This window comes from Mobula hypostoma, chromosome 18, assembly GCF_963921235.1.
Source record: "Mobula hypostoma chromosome 18, sMobHyp1.1, whole genome shotgun sequence".
Lineage (NCBI taxonomy): Eukaryota > Metazoa > Chordata > Chondrichthyes > Myliobatiformes > Myliobatidae > Mobula > Mobula hypostoma.
The window spans coordinates 15679558-15699502 of NC_086114.1; the positions used below are offsets into that span (position 1 = coordinate 15679558).

The 19945-nt window shown below is 43.5% G+C and overlaps 1 protein-coding gene across 3 annotated transcripts in view; it reads left to right on the plus strand.

Annotated features, from left to right (window-relative positions):
- Positions 1 to 19945, plus strand: part of LOC134358361 (protein lava lamp-like) — a 145893-nt gene that overhangs the window by 30564 nt on the left and 95384 nt on the right. For all 3 annotated transcript variants that reach the window (XM_063070494.1, XM_063070495.1, XM_063070496.1), the window contains exons 3-6: positions 3020 to 3341; positions 5600 to 5697; positions 12144 to 12276; positions 16288 to 16413. In XM_063070494.1, the coding sequence (XP_062926564.1) occupies positions 3020 to 3341; positions 5600 to 5697; positions 12144 to 12276; positions 16288 to 16413 (679 nt within the window). The remainder of the gene's footprint in view (positions 1 to 3019; positions 3342 to 5599; positions 5698 to 12143; positions 12277 to 16287; positions 16414 to 19945) is intronic.

Here is a 19945-nt window from a genome sequence, read left to right on the forward strand (position 1 = left end):
GCCAGACTGGTTCAAGCTGACAGGAAGGTGACAGTAACTCAAATAACCACGCGTTACAACAGTGGTGTGCAGAAGAGCATCTCTGAATACACAACACATCAAATATTGAAGTGGAATGAGCTACAGCAGCAGAAAACCATGACCAATACACTCATTGTAACTTTATTATGTACAGGAGGTAACTAATAAAGTGGCTATTGAATATAAATGGAATTTAATGAACCATATTTTTTTAATCTTTGCAATCTGCTGGATTCATGTTTCCCACTGTAAATTCCATATTCAATTAATTCCTAGAATTTAAATTACTCAGCTGCCATTGTGTGATCTGAACTTGTGTCCCTGGATCTATTGACCAGATTTTTACTGCTGATTTAAGCATTGCGTGACCAAACATCACTCCTGGAAAGACTGGCTCCAACGTTTAGACAAACCGTCATTCTTAGGCTCCATAAAGAGCAGCCATTGTTTCTCTTGGCTCCCTTTTATGTCAGAATCAGAATCCAGCTTATTGTTGCTGACGTATGTCATGAAATGTGTTGTTTTGTGGCTGCAGCGCACTGCAGGCTGAACAAATTACTGTAAGTTACAATAAAAACAAACAAATGAATAAATAGTGCAAAAGAGGAATAGTGAGTTAGTGTTCATGGACCATTCAGAAATCTAATGGCAGAGTGGAGAAAGCTGTTGCTAAAATGTTGAGAGCGAAACTTCAGGCCAATGTACTTGATGGTAGTAATGAGAAGTTGGAATGTCCTGGATGGTGAGCATCCTTAATGATGGCTGCCCCCTTCTTAAGGCTTCACCTTCGGAAGATATCCTTGGTGGTGGGGTACTTTGTGCCTGTGGTAGATCTGGTTGAATCTACTGCTTCTTTCAGAGTTTTTTGAGGTTTGCAGTTTCTGTAAACCTCAGCCAGTACCTTTCATGGGTGGAGGGTATGACCGTGACCTATGTCTGTGTGGCTAAGCACAGCCTCAATATCATATTTAAGTTTGCTGATGACACCACTGTTGCGGGCCAAATCAAAGGTGGTGATGAATCAGCATATAGGAGGGAGATTGAAAACCTGGCTGAGTGGTGCCACACAACAACCTCTCACTCAATGGCAGCAAGACCAAGGAACTGATTATAGACTGCAGGAGAGGGATACCAGAGGTTTGTGAGCAGTCCTCATTGGAGGATCAGAGATGGAGAGGGTCAGCAACTTTAAATTCCTGAATGTTACGATTTCAGAGGACCCTTCCTGGATTCAGCACATAAGTGTAATTGCAAAGAAAGCACGGCAGCACCTCTACTTCTTTAGGAGTCTGCGGAGATTTGGAATGATGTATAAAATTTTGACAAATTTCTATAGCTGGGAAGTGGAGAGTGTATTGACTGGCTGCATCACCAATGCTTTGAATGAAAAATCCTACAAAAGGTAGTGGATTTGGTTCAATACTCTATGGGTAAAGCCCTCTCAACCATTGAGCACATCTACATGAAACACTGTCGTAGGAAAGCAGCATCCATCATCAGAGATCCCCACCACCCAGGCCGTGCTCTTCTCTTGTTGCTGCCATCAGGTAGAAGGTACAAGAGCCTCAGGACTCGCACCACCAGGTTCAAGAACAGTTACTACTCCACAAACATCAGGCTCTTGAACAAAGGGATAACTACACTCATTTGCTCATCCACTGTTATGTTCCCACGACCAACGATCTCACCTTAAGGACTCTTTATCCTGCTATTTCATGTTCTCATTATTTTTTGCTATTTATTTATATTTCCATTTCAACGGTTTGTTGTTCTCTGCACTCTAGTTAATCTTTCATTTGATCTTGGGGTCCGAGTCCATAAGACACTCAAGGTTCCTGTGCAGGTTGACTCTGTGGTTAAGAAGGCATATGGTGCATTGGCCTTCGTCAATCGTGGGATTGAGTTTAGGAGCCGAGAGGTAATGTTGCAGCTATATAGGACCCTGGTCAGACCCCACTTGGAGTACTGTGCTCAGTTCTGGTCACCTCACTACAGGAAGGATGTGGAAACCATAGAAAGGGTGCAGAGGAGATTTACAAGGATGTTACCTGGTTTGGAGGGCATGCCTTATGAGAATAGGTTGAGTGAACTTGGCCTTTTCTTCTTGGAGCGACAGAGGATGAGAGGTGACCTGATAGAGGTGTTTAAGATGATGAGAGGCATTGATCGTGTGGATAGTCAGAGGCTTTTTCCCAGGGCTGAACTGTCTAACACAAGAGGGCACAGTTTTAAGGTGCATGGAAGTAGGTACAGAGGAGATGTCGGGGTAAGTTTTTTACGCAGAGAGTGGTGAGTGCATGGAATGGACTGCCAGCGACAGTGGTGGAGGCGGATACAATAGGGTCATTTAAGCGACTTCTGGATAGGTATATGGAGCTTAGAAAAATAGAGAGCTGTGGGTAACCCCAGGTAAATTCTAAGGTATGGATATGTGCAGCACAGCTTTGTGGGCCGAAGGGCCTGTATTGTGCTGTAGGCTTTCTATGTTTCATTGATCCGGTGATGGTTACTATTCTATAGATATGCTGAGAATACCCGCAGGAAAATGAATCCCAGGGTTGTATCTAGTGACATAAATGTACTTTGATAACAAAATTTACTTTGAACTTTGAACTTTTCATCCTCTAAACTGTGGGAATGGTACCTGCTATACTATACATTACTTACTTAATGTTTTATATTATCCATATAATATAATCTCCCTCCACAATGTTCCTCTCAACCCAAATGAAATAATGCCCATCAGAGTCAAGGTGGAGGGGAGGGGAAGGGAGGAAGAGAGAGAGAGGGAAAGGGGGGGGAGAGAGAGGGGGGGAGGGGGAGAGGGAGAGAGAGAGAGAGAGAGAGAGAGAGAGAGAGAGAGAGAGAGAGAGAGAGTAAGATATATATATATTTACATGTGTCACAGAAATTCTGAGGACAGCTTAATTCTGATGACCTGTACATTGATGATTAATTTACTTTGGACTTTGATGTGGTCTTTCTTTTTGCTACTCAGTTCACCTCTCCCAAATGGAGCAGTTGACATTGAGCCTTTTGACCATATGATGACCAGAAGACATTATTCCTCGTCCCACCATCCAGACGCCTGCCAGCTAGAACATCCCCTCCACTCGCTGTCTGAGCGGGTGGGCTTGGGTGGCTTTGACGTGGACCTCAGGGTCTCCTTACTGGACAGCGGGAAGAAGAGGGCTCGACTGGTGGGCAGTCTCAAAGAGGCACACAGGCTTCTCGAGGATCAGTCTGCCCAGCTGCGGAAACGTGAGGATCAGCTGTTGGAAAGCAAGACCAAGATTGAGATGCTCTCTCTCAAGCAGAAAGTAAGTGGCATTCCTTCCTGTTTGTTTCCCCAGATACCAGAATTGAATCAGATTGGTTATTACAGCCATACACTCAGCGGCCACTTTATTAGGTACACTTGTACATCTTGTTAATGCAAATATATAATCTCCCATCATGTGGCAACAACTCAATGCATAAAAGCATGCAGACATGACCAAGAGGTTCATACGTTGTTCAGACCAAACATCAGTAAAGGGAAAAAATGTGACCTAAGAGAATGATTGTTGGTGCCAGAGAGGGTGATTTGAGTATCTCAGAAACTGCAGATCTCCTGGGAATTTCACGCACAACAGTCGCTAGAGTTTAGAGAGAATGGTATGAAAACAAAAAAAATCCAGTGAGCGGCAGTTCTGTGAGTGAAAACACCCTGTTAATGAGAGAAGTCAGAGGAGAATGGCCAGACTGGTTCAGGCTAACAAGAAGGTAGAAGCTAACAAGTGTGCGGAAGATCATCTCTGAACACACAGCACTTCAAACCTTGAGATGGATGGGGTACAGCAGAAGACCATGACCATACGCTCAGTGGTCACTTTCTGAGGTTCAGGAGGTAGCTGCTAAAGTGGGCACTGAGTGTAGGTAAAAAAAAGTAAGGAAGTAGTACAAACATATTGACTTGTTGTTCATGGGTCTATTGTCTGTTAATAAATCTGATGGCAGAGTGAAAGAAGCCGTTCCTAAAATGTTGCCTGTGTGTCTTCAGGCTCCTGTATCTCCTCCCTGATGTTAGTAATGAAGAGGGCATGTCCTGGGTGGTGGCGGTTCTTTATAATGAATGCTGCCTTTCTGAGGCATCACCTTTGAAAGTGGCCCTCAGTGGTGGGGAGCCTAGTGCTGAAGATGGAGCTGATTGTCTTTACGACCCTCTGCACATTTTTCAGATCCTGTCCAGTGGCTCCTTCGTACCAGTTGCAAACAGAACATAATCCATGATACATCTGTAGAAATTTGCTAGAGTCTTTGGTGACATACCAAATCCCCTCAAACTAAAAAATTATAATTGCATCAATATATTCAGCCCAGGATAGATCTTCAAAGATGTTGACACCCTCAAACTTGAAACTGCCCAGCCTTTGTGATATCTTGCGAAGATAGCTGTGTTGTGTTTGTGTGTGTGTGTGTGTGTGTGTGTGTGAGAGATTGAGACACCCACCAATTTGTGTCCATGCCACTGTTGGAGCTCCCTCTGTAAGTCATTGAAAGTGTTTTGATTAATACCATGAGAAGCTTCATGTGGCAGTCCTAAATTCCTGGTCACAACAAGAAGGATGTGGGGAAATCAGTGTATGGGGCATCACCATCTGCAGTCTCCCCTCCAAGTTGCACACTACCCTGACCCGTAAATACATCATTGTTCCTTCAACGGCTCTGGGCCTAAATCCAGGAACACACCACTCATCAACACCTTGAGGGCACCGTCGCCAGGACGACAGCTGTTTGAGAAAATGGCTTAAGACCCAATTCTTGAGGGCAATCAGAGCCGGGTGATAAACCCTTAGTTACAAAGCCTGTAAATAAATGAATAAATGAATATCTATAAACAAATGGACATAGAACAGTGCAGCATACGACAGACCCTTCGGCCCATGATGTCCTGACCTACTCCAAGATCAATGTAATCCTTCTCTCTTGCAAAGCCCTCCATTCTTCTTTCATGCATGTGCCTACCTAAGAGGTCTTAAGTAACCATATAACCATATAACAATTACAGCAAGGAAACAGGCCATCTTGGCCCTTCTAGTCCTTGCTGAATTCTTTCTCTCACCTAGTCCCACCGACCTGCACTCAGCCCACAACCCTCCATTCCTTTCCTGTCCATATAGCTGTCCAGTTTAACTTTTAAACAACAACATCAAACCTGCCTCAACCATTAAATGTCCCTAATGTACCTGTCTCTGCCAGCACATCCATACAGCCTCCTCTCTCTGTAAAAAATCTACTTCTGACATCTCAATCAACTTATATGTTCCTACAATCAACTTAAAATAATGCTGTCTTGTATTAGTAATTTCTACCCTGGAGAGAAAGGCACTGTTTGTCCAATCTGTCTATGCCTCTTATCATCTTATGACCTCTATCAAGTCACCTGTCATCCTGAAAATGATTATAATTCCAGAAAAGATTTCAAGAGAAAATTGTTTATTGGGGGAACAGTGAGAATGTGGAATGTGCTTCCAGGATAATGTACAAAATAAATGGAGCTTTTATTGAAGTATCATTCTGTTTCACAATGTTTTAGCAATTGGAAAATTCCATTTCCAATCTGGAAGGAGAGAAAAACTTACTGGAATTGTCACGCCTTGAAGATCAGAAGAAAAGTGGATCATTGAAAGATAAGTAAGATGTCCTTATTGATTAATCCTCTGGTAGTTTATGCTCAGTTCATTGTTTTATCCTGCTCTCTGTTAGAATGACAGTAAATGCAATGATAGCCATACCACGCTAGCTCTCTGCTCTCAGTGTCATTGAGTGGGACAATATTGCAGCAGAAAAATATGCTGTTCTGCCCATTGAACTTGTGCTAGTTGTTCTAAAAGGACTGCCATGCTCTGAAATTGCTATTGAGTTTGCTCTTTCTGACTGAGAGTACCTGATCATGTTCTCCTTTGCTTCTATTTAACATACACACACACACAAAATGCTCGAGTAACTCAGCAGCTCAGGCGATATCTATGGAGAGGAATAAACAGCTGATGTTTCAGGCCGTGACCCTTCATCAGGACTGAAAAGAAAGGGGGCAGGAGCCAGGATTAGACATTGGAGGGAGGGGAAGGAGTACAATTCAGTCCTTTACCTCTTCCACCTATCCCGTCCCAGTTTCTTACTTCAACCCCTCCTCCCCCACACTTAGTCTCACCTATCACATGTCAGCTTGTACCACAATGGGGAGGTGTACAAGACTGAAATAGATCAGCTGGTTGAGTGGTTTTGCACTCACTGTCAGTAAGACCAAGGAATTGATTGTGGACTTCAGGAAGGGGAAATCAGGAGAAACGCACACCAGTCCACATTCAGGGATCAGCAGTGGAAAGGGGGAGCAGTTTCAAGTTCCTGAGCGTCAACATCTCTGAAGATCTATCCTGGGCCCAACATATTGGTTCATTTACAAAGAAGGTATGGCAGTGGCTATATTTCATTAGGAGCTTGAGGAGGCTTGGTATGTCACCAAAGACTCTTGCAAGTTTCTACCGATGTCACATGGAAAGCTTTCTATTTGTTTGCATCACTGTCGGGTACAGAGGGGCCACGGCACAGGATCGGAAAAAGCTGCCAGAAGTTGCAGACTCAGCCAGCTCGATCATTGGCACTAGCCTCCCCTTCACTGAGGACATCGTCAAATGGAGATGCTGCCATCAAGGAGCAGGTACAGGAGCCTGAATATACGCACTCAACATTTTAGGAACAGCTTCTTCCCCTCCGCTGTCAGATTTCTGAATGGACAATGAACCCATCTACACTACCTCAATATCTTTTTCTGCTCTGTTTTTGTACTACTTATTTAATTTAGTTTTATATATAGTATATATTTCTTATTGTAGTTTATAGTTTTTTAATGATGTATTGCAATATATGCTGCCACAAAACAACAGATTTCACAACACATGCCAGTGATATTCAACCTGATCCTGATTCTGATTCAGATTCCAGTCCTGATGAAGGGTCTTGGCCAAAAGTTGTTGACTGTTTCTTCCCCTCCATGGTTGCTGTCTCACTTGCCTGAATTCCTCCAGCATTGTTTTGTGTTGAGTAAGATTATAAAGTTGTGAATATTAAAACAGTGTTTAAGCAACTGCAAATCTCAAGGTTACTAGTTATGGTTTGTGCACTGCACTGCAGGTTCCTGCTGACTATTTATTTGTCCATCTGTTTATTCCCCTCCATAGATGCTGCCTGACTTGCCAAGTTTCTACAAAAATTCTGCGTGTATTGCTCAGTATTTCCAGCATCTGCAGAATGTCTTGCATTTTGATTCCATCTACTTTGATCTCGGCTCACTTGTCTAGTTGCTAGTAAAAATGCTGTTACGTGATTTGATCTGAAACAATTTAGTTATGCCGTTACACTGTCCCTTAACGTTTTCTCCCTTGAAAGCTTCTGCAACATGTACTTGTATAATTAAAATAAAAACTGCAGGCACTGGAAATCTGAGCTAAAAACAGAATATGCCTTGGTAAGTCAGGTAGCATTTGCAAAGGCGGGAACAGAGTTCATGATCTAGGTTGAGGATCCTTCACCAGTTAACTGTTCCTCTTTCCATAGCTGAGATGGAACCTGGGTTTAGCATCCCATGTGCAATTTTGCCATTTCCAGCAGGAGGTGGCAATATACCAAGGAGAGCTCCTCCACTCTTTTTTAAGATAACATGATGGGATACTTCTCATGCAGGGGTTCCCAACCTTTTTTTATGCCATGGACCAACACCATAAGCAAGGGGTTTGTGGACACCAGTTTGGAAATCCCTGTTCTAGTGCATCTCTGAGCCAGACAGAACACAGGTTAAAGTCTTCTCCGAGAGTTTCAGAGTCAAGGTCATGTTTATTGTTCTATGCACAAGTACACGTTTGCACAGGTACAATGAAAAACTTATTTGCAGCAGCATCACAGGCACACAGCATCATACTGTATAAGCAACATTCACGAGAAAAGTGTAAATTAAAGTAAATTATACAATATTTTTGCAAGAAAGGGCATAATTAGAACAAAAATCCGCCACTGTGGTGGGGTCCAGACCCAGGGCATATCAAAGTGACAGGGCCTAGGTCCTAGAAAGAGAAATAACCCGATGTTTGGATGATTTAAATGGCAGGCTTGATGGATTGGAAAGGCAGGTGTCAAGACCAGAGGTGATGGTTGGGCCAGTGCTGTTCACTGCTCTGTGACATTTACTCGATTCAGCACTGAACTGAGGTTGAGGCTGTGGCCTGTTTCGGCGACCTGAGCTTTATATCTGCTGACTCACTTTCATTCTAAATGCTATTTGCTTACTTCTATTGTTTTTTTTTCCTCTCTGCACGTTGGGTGTTTGACAGTCTTTTTTTAATGGGTTCTTTTGGGTTTCTTGGTTTTGTGGCTGCCTGTAAAGAGACAAATCTCAAGATTCTATAATGTATACATGCTTTGATAATAAGTGTACTTTGAACTTTGAAAAAAATGTCTGGTTTCAAAATCGAAAATAAGTTTATTGTGATAAACACAATTACTTTTACACTATGCATATTTTCAATGAAAAACTTCCAGCAGAATCACTAGCACATAGCATCAGCTAGAGCAGTAGTCACAGGAAGAAAACATAACGTTAACATATATTTTACACATTTTTTTACAAGAAAATACATAGAACAACAAATAACAAAAGCAAAGTTTGTATCTCTTGGATTGGAAATCTTCATTAATACTCTGTGCCAGTGCAGTCGGTAGGGGATTGAACACCCAGGAAAAATCTGTGAAGAAGGAGAGGAATTCAAGAGCATAAGACAAAGGAGCAGAAGTCGGCCATTCGGCCCATCGAGTCTGCTCCGCCATTTTATCATGAGCTGATCCATTCTCCCATTGAGTCCCACTCCCCCGCCTTCTCACCATAACCTTTGATGCCCTGGCTACTCAGATACCTATCAATCTCTGCCTTAAATACACCCAATGACTTGACCTCCACTGCCGCCTGTGGCAACAAATTCCACAGATTCACCACCCTCTGGCTAAAAAAATTTCTTCACATCTCTGTTCTGAATGGGCACCTTTCAATCCTTAAGTCATGCCCTCTCGTACTAGACTGCCCCACCATGGGAAACAACTTTGCCACATCCACTCTGTCCTTGCCTTTCAACATTCGAAGTGTTTCTATGAGGTCTCCCCCTCATTCTTCTAAACTCCAAGGAATACAGTCCCAAGAGCAGACAAACGTTCCTCATATGTTAACCCTCTCATTCCCAAAATCATTCTAGTGAATCTTCTCTGTACCCTCTTCAACGTCAGCACATCCTTTCTTAAATAAGGAGACCAAAACTGCCCACAGTACTCCAAGTGAGGTCTCACCAGTGCCTTATAGAGCCTCAACATAGCCTTCTATACTCTATTCCTCTAGAAATGAATGCCAACATTGCATTCACCTTCTTCACCACTGACTCAACCTGGAGGTTAAGCTTAAAGGTATCCTGTATGAGGACTCCCAAGTCCTGTTGCATCTCAGAACTTTGAATTCTCTCCCTATTTAAATAATAGTCTGTCCATTTATTTCTTCTACCAAAGTGCATAACCATACACTTTCCAACGTTGTATTTCATTTGCCACTTCTTTGCCCATTCTCCCAATCTATCCAAGTCTCTCTGCGGACTCTCTGTTTCCTCAGCACTACCGGCCCCTCCACCTATCTTTGTATCATCAGCAAACTTAGCCACAAAGCCATCTATTCCATAATCCAAATCGTTGATGTACAATGTAAAAAGAAACCGTCCCAACACAGACCCCTGTGGAACACCACTGGTAACCGGCAGTCAACCAGAATAGGATCCCTTTATTCCCACTCTCTGTTTCCTGCCATTCAGCCAACGCTCTATCCACGTATGTAACTTTCCCGTAATTCCATGGGCTCTTATCTTGTTTAGCAGCCTCATGTCCAGCAGCTTGTCAAAGGCCTTCTGAAAATCCAAATATACAACATCCACTGCATCTCCCTTGTCTAGCCTACTTGTAATTTCCTCAAAAAATTGCAATAGGTTTGTCAGACAGGATTTTCCTTTAAGGAAACCATGCTGAGTTCTGCCTATCTTGTCATATGTCTCTAGGTACTCTGTAACCTCATCCTTGACAATTGACTCCAACAACTTCCCAACCACCGATGTCAAGCTAACAGGTCTATAATTTCCTTTTTGCTTCCTTGCCCCCTTCTTAAATAGCGGAGTGACATTTGCAGTCTTCCAGTCCTCCAGAACCATGCCAGAATCTATCAACTTTTGAAAGATCACTGCTAATGCCTCTGCAATCTCTACAGCTACTTCCTTCAGAACACGAGGGTGCATTCCATCTGGTCCGGGAAATTTATCTACGCTTAGACCACTCAGCTTCCTGAGTACTTTCTCTGTCGTAATTGTGACTGCGCACACTTCTCTTCCCTGCCACCCTTGAGTGTCTGGTATACTGCTGATGTCTTCTTCAGTGAAGACTGATGCAAAATACTCGTTCAGTTCCTCCACCATCTCCTTATCTCCCATTACAATTTCTCCAGCATCATTTTCTATCAGTCTTGTATCTACTCTCACATGTCTTTTACTCTTTGTATACTTGAAAAAGCTTTTAGTATCCTCTTTGATATTATTTGCTAGCTTCCTTTCATAGTTCATCTTTCCCCTCTTAATGACCTTCTTAGTTTCCTTTTGTAAGCTTTTAAAAACTTCCCAATCCTCTGTCTTCCCACTAAATTTTGCTTCCTTGTATGTCCTCTCCTTTGCTTTAACCTTGGCTTTGATTTCTCTTGTCAGCCACGGTTGCATCCTTTTTCCATTCGAAAATTTCTTCTTTTTTGGAATATACCTGTCTTGCACCTTCCTCACTTCTCGCATAAACTCCAACCACTGCTGCTCTGCCGTCCTTCCCACCAGTGTCCCTTTCCAGTCAACTTCGGCCAGTTCCTCTGTCATGCCACTGTAATTTCCTTTAATCCACTGAAGTACTGACACGTCGGATTTCAGCTTCTCTTTCTCAAATTTCACAGTGAACTCAATCATGTTATGATCACTGCCTCCTAAGGGTTCCTTCACCTCAATCTCTCTAATCACCTCTGGTTCATTACACAATACCCAATCCAGTACAGCCGATCCCCTAGTGGGCTCAACAACAAGCTGTTCTAAACGCCATCTCGTAGACATTCTACAAATTCTCTCTCTTGAGATCCAGTGCCGACCTGATTTTCCCAATCCACTCGCATGTTAAGATCCCCCACAATTATCATAACACTGCCCTTCTGACAAGCCTTTTCTATTTCCAGTTGTAATTTGTAGTCCACATCACTGCAGCTGTTTGGAGGCCTATAAATAACTGCCATCAGGGTCCTTTTACCCCTGCAATTTCTTAGCTCAACCCATGAAGATTCTGCATCTTCCGATCCTATGTCACCTCTTTCTAATGATTTGATACCATTTCTTACCAATAAAGCCATGCCTCCCCCTCTGCCTACCTTCCTATCCTTCTGATGCACCGTGTATCCTTGGACGTTCAGCTCCCAGAGTCATGCATCCTTTAGCCAGGTCTCAGTGATGGCCACAATATCATACCTGCCAATCTGTAGCTGTACAACAAGATCATCCACTTTATTCCTTATGCTGCGTGCATTTAAATATAACACCTTAAGTCCAGTATTTGGTCCTTCTTGCTTTGATTGCACTGCAACTCATCCCAATGGCTGCAAATTTGCCCCATCACCTGCCTGTCCTTCCTGACTTACTGCTCACTATCTTAGATTTTTTTCTGTTTTCCCCCTCCTCCACTCTATCATTCCAGTTCCCATCCCCCTGACAAATTATTTTAAATCCTTCCTCACAGCTCTATTAAATCTTCCCGCCAGGATATTCACAGGTTGTTTGCATGAGTTAGGGGCTGATCAGGAGAGAGTCTGCGGAGTTATCACTAAGTTTGAAGCACCAGTCCAGATTCTGTTTGGCCTCTGTCGTGGGACTTGAGCTTCGAGTCTCCTGACTCGGATGCAAAATGGCCGGTCACCCTAAGCCACAGGTGATTTCACAGTCCAGCCTCGATGTTTGTGCAATAAAGAATTCTGTTATCCCACTCAGGATCTTACATCTGGAGGTTGAAATGGCTAAAGCAAAATCAGCACTGGATCTAATCAACCGTGACCATGAGTCGATGCCATCATCGCCCTCCCGTACGCTATCCTTGGCGAAGCTGGAAGATGCATTTAAACAGGTGGACATTGTTGTTCTGATTTGTTACCCATTGCTTTTAAATTCTGTGATGTTTCACAAAAGCACTTGTAACAAAATTTAATTTATGAATCTTTTCAGGAGAGGCAGAGCTACAAAGTACAACACAACACGTCACCTTATTTATAGAAAGTACATCCTCCTAAAACACCACAACCTTGTCGTAGGGTTTGGAGGCTTGTGTGGCTCAGTGACCTGAAGGCTGTGTTGACTGGGGTCAAGGCCTTGTGCTTAGACTCTTGGTAGGGTCACCCATGCCAATAAGGTCAAAGGGTAGAGGCCAGACTAAGAGTGGTCTAGCGGTCATCCAGGTTCAGGGGTTCCGCTCAGGGCTAACAACCCTGACTGGTCAAATAAAAATAGTTACAGAAAGAGCAATGAAGATGGAGGCCTTCATTACTGCCCTAAGCACCAGCGGCGTAACAGGCAGTGAGTCAGTAATAGGAAGTAGGTGTCAGCTTTAGAGAGGGTGGAGAGGAGATTTACCAGGATGCTGCCTGGATTAGAGAGCATGACATATGAGGAATGGTTGAGCAAGTTAGGGCTTTTCTCTTTGGAGTGAAGGAGGATGAGAGATGACTTGATAGAGGTGTACAAGACGAAAAGAAGCATTGATAGAGTGGACCCGCCAGCATCTTTTTCCAGGTCAATGGCTAATACTTCATTAGGAGTTTGATGAGAATTGGTATGTCACCAAAAATTCTTGGGTAGTTTAGTACTATTGCAGACCTTCACTGCAGGGTGGCAAGAGTAATGATACACTGCTCAGTAGTTCACCTCAGTGGCCTTTCTTCACCAGTGAACTGAATCAAGAGAGAAGTTGTGGACAGTCGCACTCCTGGTTTAATTGGACGTTCTCCAGGCACCGGGTTTCCAGAAGAGGTCACTGCTTTAGGACTAGCAGCAATCAGTTCCTGTAGTTTGCCCTGATCTCCATCTTATGAAATATCCATAACGTTCTACCCCAGCTGTGATCCATAGTTAATGCTTAAGGCTGTGAACCTTCTGTACAGACTTCCTTTAAAAACACGTTTTAATTAGAGACACAGCACGGTAACAGCCCTTCCATGCCAATGAACCGCGTCACCCGATTATTCCCATGTGACTAACTAACCTACCGACCTGTAAGTCTCTGGAATATTGGTGGAAAGCAGAGCACCCTGAGGAAACCTGCGTAGCCTTGAGGAGAACGTACAAACTCCTTACACACAGCAGTGGAAATTGAACTGTTAATACAGTTACTCTAATTTCTACACTACTGTGCCACCACACAAACGTACCTTCCCGTGGGTATGTAACAAAATCCACTTTATCTGGCCCCTTACTTTCCCAGCCAAAAACTGGAAAACAAAAAGTTCGCTTTCTTTGTCACATGTACATCTAAATATCAAAACTTTCGTTGAAATGTGTTGCTTCACTGTATATCTCCATGTGCACGTGAAATGCGTCGTTTGCATCGACGACCAACATTGTCCAAGGATGCACTGGGGACAGCCCACAAGTGGTGCCATATTCCCAGCACCAATATATCATGCCTGCAACTCACTAACCCTGACCTATACATCCTTGGAACGTGGGGGGGATACCGGAATGCCTAGAGGAAGCCTACGCATTCATGGGGAGAACATACAAACTCCTTACAGACAGCGGTGGAAATTGAACCCGGGCTACTGGTGCTGTAAACTGTAATGTTAACCGTTACGCTATCGTGCCACCTTTACAATTAAAACTACTACCACCACTCACTACTGCGACCCTGTTGTTTTTGTAACCATTTGCTATTTCTGACTACATTTCTGATCTTCAAATCCTGCTGACTGTTTGGAGGCCAGTGATCCCATTAAAATTATCAGCTCTTTCTGAGTTCTAAATTCTACTTATTATAACTTAAATTAAAGATACCTCGTCCCATGATACCCTCATTGATCAGCGCTGCAACCCCTTCTAACACCTCCTCCCCTTCTGGGACCACCTCAATCCCCCACCCCAGGACACACCTGAAAATGCTATCCCCAGGAACGTTGAACTGTTTTTCCAGTCACATTTCCCTGATTTCCGTAATATCATAATTGCATTCTCAACTCATCCGTTTCACCTCTGAGAGTCCTTGCATTAAAATAAATGCAGTTAAATCCCCAACCAACCTTCTTACATTCTCAGTCCATCTCTGGCTGTCCGCTCCTTTTACTCCAGGTGCTTCTCTCTCCCTCCTGTTACACTGCCATTTTGGGTTCCAATCCCCCACCACCACCACCCAGTGTCACTGGTTTAAACCATCCCGAACAGCAATGGCTTACCTTCCTGCATCATATTGGTCTCCCTCCGACTGCAATCCAACATTCTTGCACAGGACACCTTGTCCCAAAAGATTGCGATCATCTAAATTTCCAATGTGCTCCTTGGCCACACGTTAATTTCTGTTCCTAAACTCACTACCTCTCAGCACAGGGAGTAATTCTGAGATTATAAATACAAGAGGCTCCACAGATACTGAAAATCTTGAGCAAAACACAAAAAAAACCATGCTGGAGTCAGGCAGTATCGATGGAGGGGAATAAGCAGTTGAAGTTTTGGGCTGAGACCCTTCATCGGGACTCAACAGGAAAGGTACATTGGGGAGGGGGGGAAGGACTTTGTTTCATCAAGGAGGTGAAATACAATGAAGTCACGTTCATAGCCAGTGAAACACCTCGCTGACACCCTGACTCCCTGAGGCTTTGTAAGGCATTGCCCAGACCACATTTGGAGTATTGTGAGCAGTTTTGGGCCCCTTATCTAAGGAAAGATATGCTGGCATTGGAAAGAGTACAAAGGAGGTTCACAAGAATGATCTCAGGAATGAAGGAGTTAACAAACAAGGAGTGTTTGATGCCTCTGAGCTTGTACTCACTGGAGTTTAGTAGAATAAGGTGGGAGGTCATTGAAACCTATTGAACATGAAAGGCCTGAAAAGAAGTGGATGTGGATAGGATGATTCCTATAGTGGGATGTCTCGGACCAGAGAGGCACAGCCTCAGAATACAAGGATGTCAGTCTAGAGTCGTAGAGTGTAGAAACAGCCCTTTGGCTCTTCTAGATCATGCTGAACTGTTATGCTGCCTAGTCCTAGCAAACCACATTTGAACTATTGCCCGTCCTACTGCTTTCATCCAGGTACTTACCCCAACTTCTCTTAAATGTTGCATTTGAACCTGCATCCACCATTTCCCCTGGCTGCTCATTCCGCCCTTTGTTGGAAGATGTTCCCCCTCAGGTTCCCCTTAAATATTACACCTTTCACCCTTAACCTATTACCTCTAGTTCTGATCTCTGATTGAAGAAAGCCAAAATTCCAAAAGCTCTCCTTTCATCTCTATCTACCAGTGATGCCACTTTCAAGGATTGTAGAACAAAGATGAGCAGGAATTTCTTCAGAGGGAGGTGAATTTGTGGAATTCATTGACACAGATGACTGTGGAGGCTAAGTCATAAGGTATATTTAAAGTGGAGGTTAAACAGTTTCTTGATTAGTAAGGATGTCAAAGGTTACAGAGGAAAGGCAGGAAAAAGGGGTTGTGAATCAGACAGGATGGAATGGCAGAGTAGACTCGATGGGTTGAATGGCCTAATTCTTCTGCTCCTATGTCTTGGACTATTGAATTCCTATCACACTCCTGCCTGTCTCATCTTTGATCTTCTCTGCTGCATGACAGAGGCAGTCCTGGTTTTGGTTTAAAGTGACAGGAATTTCTTGTACTGAGCCAGGCATGTTCAGGCATGTCCCTTTTGTAACCGGCTGACCAGTTGCACGTTCATTCTCAGATAAGCAGTCAATACCAAATGATTTCCAGTGCAACCCTTGTTTTCTCTCAATTTAAATCATCTGTATTCCAACCTCAGAAAATGCATCTACACAGATATTATCACCACTTCTGCACCTATGTATGCCGCTTTTTTTCATCTCCACCCACCTCTCCACAACTAAACACTCTCTGTGTGTGTGGGGGCTATTTAGGAGAAGGAGAGCTTGATCCAGGAACTGCAGTCCACTCAGGAAATGGTGCGAGTTTACCAGGAGCGAGTGAAGGTGCTTGAGGAGGAGCGTGATAAAGCTGGAGAAGATCTGAGGAACGTTCATGAGGTTGGTCTGTGCATTACCCAGGAGGGTTTATTTCTGTTTCTTGGTGATGAGCAAGGCTGTTCAGCCCCATGTCCACCACTGACTTCAGGAAAGAGATATCCGATTAACCTACACCTGTTCTTATACTCATAGTCCTGCACTGAAGCTTAAATAACCTCCATGATCCACCCAGGCAAAGCCCTCCCCACCACTGAGCATATTTACAGTAGAAGGAGCACTGCCACATGAAAGTAGAATCCATCATCAAGGACCTCGATCATCCAGGTCATGCTCTCTTATTGCTACTACCATCAGGAAGGAGGCACAGGAGCCATAGGTCCCACATCACCAGGTTCAGGAACAGTTATTACCCTTCAACCATCAGAATCCTGAACCAGTATGGGTAACTTCACTCACCTCAACAGTGAACTGATTCCACAACCTATGGATTCACTTTCAAGGACCCTACGACTCACGTTCTCTATCATCTATCTATCTATCCATCCACAGCTTGTCCTCTTTTGGACATTGATTGTTTGTCAGTCTTTGTATGTGTGTAGTTTTTCATTGATTGTATTGTATTTCTTTATTTTATTGTAAATGAATGCCTTCTCAAAAAAAATGGACCACTAGCGATATGAGCCAGTGGCTGTACTAACTACATACAGTAAATGTTGCTGCCCTGCTAGCTGCACCAATTTCTCCTATAAGTATTTAATTCAGACCATAGTGCAAAACAAATTCTCACCTATGGTACAGTCGTGTTAAATTTGTATCCATTGGTTCAAAGTTTGAAGTATATTTATTATCACACTACTTATATGCCACCATAAACTATTCTGAGATTAATTTTCTTGCAGGCATTCACAATAGAACAAAGAGATGCAATTGAATTAATGAAAAACTACACACAAAGACTGACAAATAGCCAATGTGCAAAGAAAGACAATCTGTCCAAATACAAAAAAATCCAAATAATAAGTAATAAATATTATTCATTGATAAATATAATAGATAAATAATAATAATCAACAAGTATATAAATAGTTCTGAAAATGAGTTGTAGAGTCCTTGAAAGTGAGCCCGTAGGTTGTGGAATCAGTTCACTGTTGAGGTGAGTGAAGTTATCCACTCTGGTTCAGGAGCCTGGTGGGTGAAGGCTAATAACTGTTCCTGAACTTGATGGTGTAGGGCCTAAGGCTCCTGTATCTCCTTCTCGATGACAGCATTGAGAAGAAAGCATTGTCTGAATAGTGGGGGTCCTCAATGATGAATACAGCTTCCTCGTGGCAGCGCTCTTGATAGACGTGCTCCTTGGTAGGGAGAACTTTTCCGATGATGAAGAGTATACCCACAACCTTTTGTAGGCTTTTCTTTTCATGGGCATTGGTGCTTCCATGCCAGGATGTGATGCAACCAGTCAGGACACTCTCCACTGTGCAGAGATATAAGTTTATCTTTGATGTGACTCAGTGGTGAGGAGGACTGAGGTTCACCAGGGCTGATTTGTTACTGACCTTCCTGGCAGTAGGAACGGATCTCCCAGCCTACTTGATCAAAACAGCTGGTCGAGCCACTGTTTCACAATACCAGAGACTCAGACGGATAAACTCTTCTAGGGCTTCCAGCTGGGTACAGGTATCAATTTAACTGACATTTCGATGACAAGCTCTCCCATCTTCTTCAGTGATGATGCCTGGGCGATGTCTAGTCCGGTGGTATTCCTGCTCACAAAGTCTGTCCCTCCTGATTGGTTAGTCCTCATCCAATCAGATTTCCACTGTCCCACTTTGCTTACAATTAAAGTCCTGTTCTTAATTAGAGCGAGACCTTTGTCTTTGTTAAAATTCTTTTCCTCTAATTTTATTTCAATGGCTTCCTTTACTAGGCAGTCCAAAAAGCCATTGGTGCGGCGCAGTAGTTTTGTGCCGTCAAAGTCATTACTATAGTCATTGCGAATGCAATGCTCTGCTGCTGCTGATTTCTCTGGGTAACTCAAATGGATACGTGCCCTATGCTCTTTGATGCGGGTTTCCACCATGTGCCCCTTCTGGCCGATAGACGTTGCTCCACATTCACAAGGGATCCTGTAAATGGCAGCCGACCTGTCCCAGGTTATCTTTGACCAGCATAAGCTGTGACTTGAGCTTTCTTACGGGTTTGTGGATGGTATTAATCTGGTATTTCTTCAGGATCCTGGCGATCCTTCCAGAAACCATAGAGATATCGGGAAGACAGGTGGCACTGATGGGTTTCTCCTCACTGATGGCTTTCTGGTTTACTGCAGCTCTCTTAAGGGCCTGATTGATTTCATAGAAACATAAAAAATAGGTGCAGGAGTAGGCCATTCGGCCCTTCGAGCCTGCACCGCCATTAATTATGATCATGGCTGATCATCCAACTCAGAACCCAGCCTTCCCTCCATACCCCCTGACCCCTGTAGCCACAAGGGCCATATCTAACTTCCTTTTAAACATAGCTAATGAACTGGCCTCAACAGTTTGCTGTGGCAGAGAATTCCACAGATTCACCACTCTCTGTGTGAAGAAGTTTTTCCTAATCTCGGTCCTAAAAGGCTTCCCCTCTATCCTCAAACTGTGACCCCTCGTTCTGGACCTCCCCAACATCGGGAACAATCTTCCCGCATCTAGCCTGTCCAATCCCTTTAGGATCTTATACGTTTCAATCAGATCCCCCCTCAATCTTCTAAATTCCAACCTTGTAGCCACTCTGTAGGATGTTGTGCTTAATTATCTTATTTCCTCAGGGAAACTCTCCAGGTCTGAAATAGCTTTCACGCAGTTAATCAAAGTAGAAAGAACCACTCTACGTTGAGAGGCATGTTGGTGGCTGTTATTGTTGAGGTGTAAGTCTGTGTGAGTGGGTTTCCGATAGATGCCATGTCCAAGGATCCGGTCCAGTTTACATCGTAATTAGAATACCCGGGAATGGGAGGCAATCATCTCTCTCCCTTGGGGTGTAAGGGCGATGAACTCAGGGCCCTCCATGTTGAAATTAGCAATAGCCAGTGACAGGGGCAATCCCATGGCCACTCTGTCCATTTGTTCATAGTAGTTCCCCTTATTGAGGAAGTACATTGATGTAAGGGTCTGTTCAAAAATGTCAATGGTACCTTTAGCAAACCTTGACTGCAGGAGAACCAAGCTGTCCTTTATGGGAACTCTTGTGGGAACTAAAGGAAAAGAATTTTAACAAAGCCAAAGGTCTCGCTCTAAGTAAGAACTGGAATTCAATTGAAAGCAAGGTAGGAGAGCTGAATCCTGGTTGATGTGGTCACAGGGAGAACATACAAACTCCTTACAGGAAGTGGCAGGAATTGAACCCAAGTCACCTGGATTGTAAAGCATTGTGCTAACCACTTTGCTACCGTGCCACCTGCACAAAACAGCAGAATGGTAGTTTTCAGACTCTCTATTTCTATTGATGTTCAGTGCACATTAGTTGGGACATCAGAGATAATCTGCCTGCGATTCTTCCCAACAATGTCATTGGGTCTGTCTCAGGAGTAAATTGGACTATCGTTTAATACCTC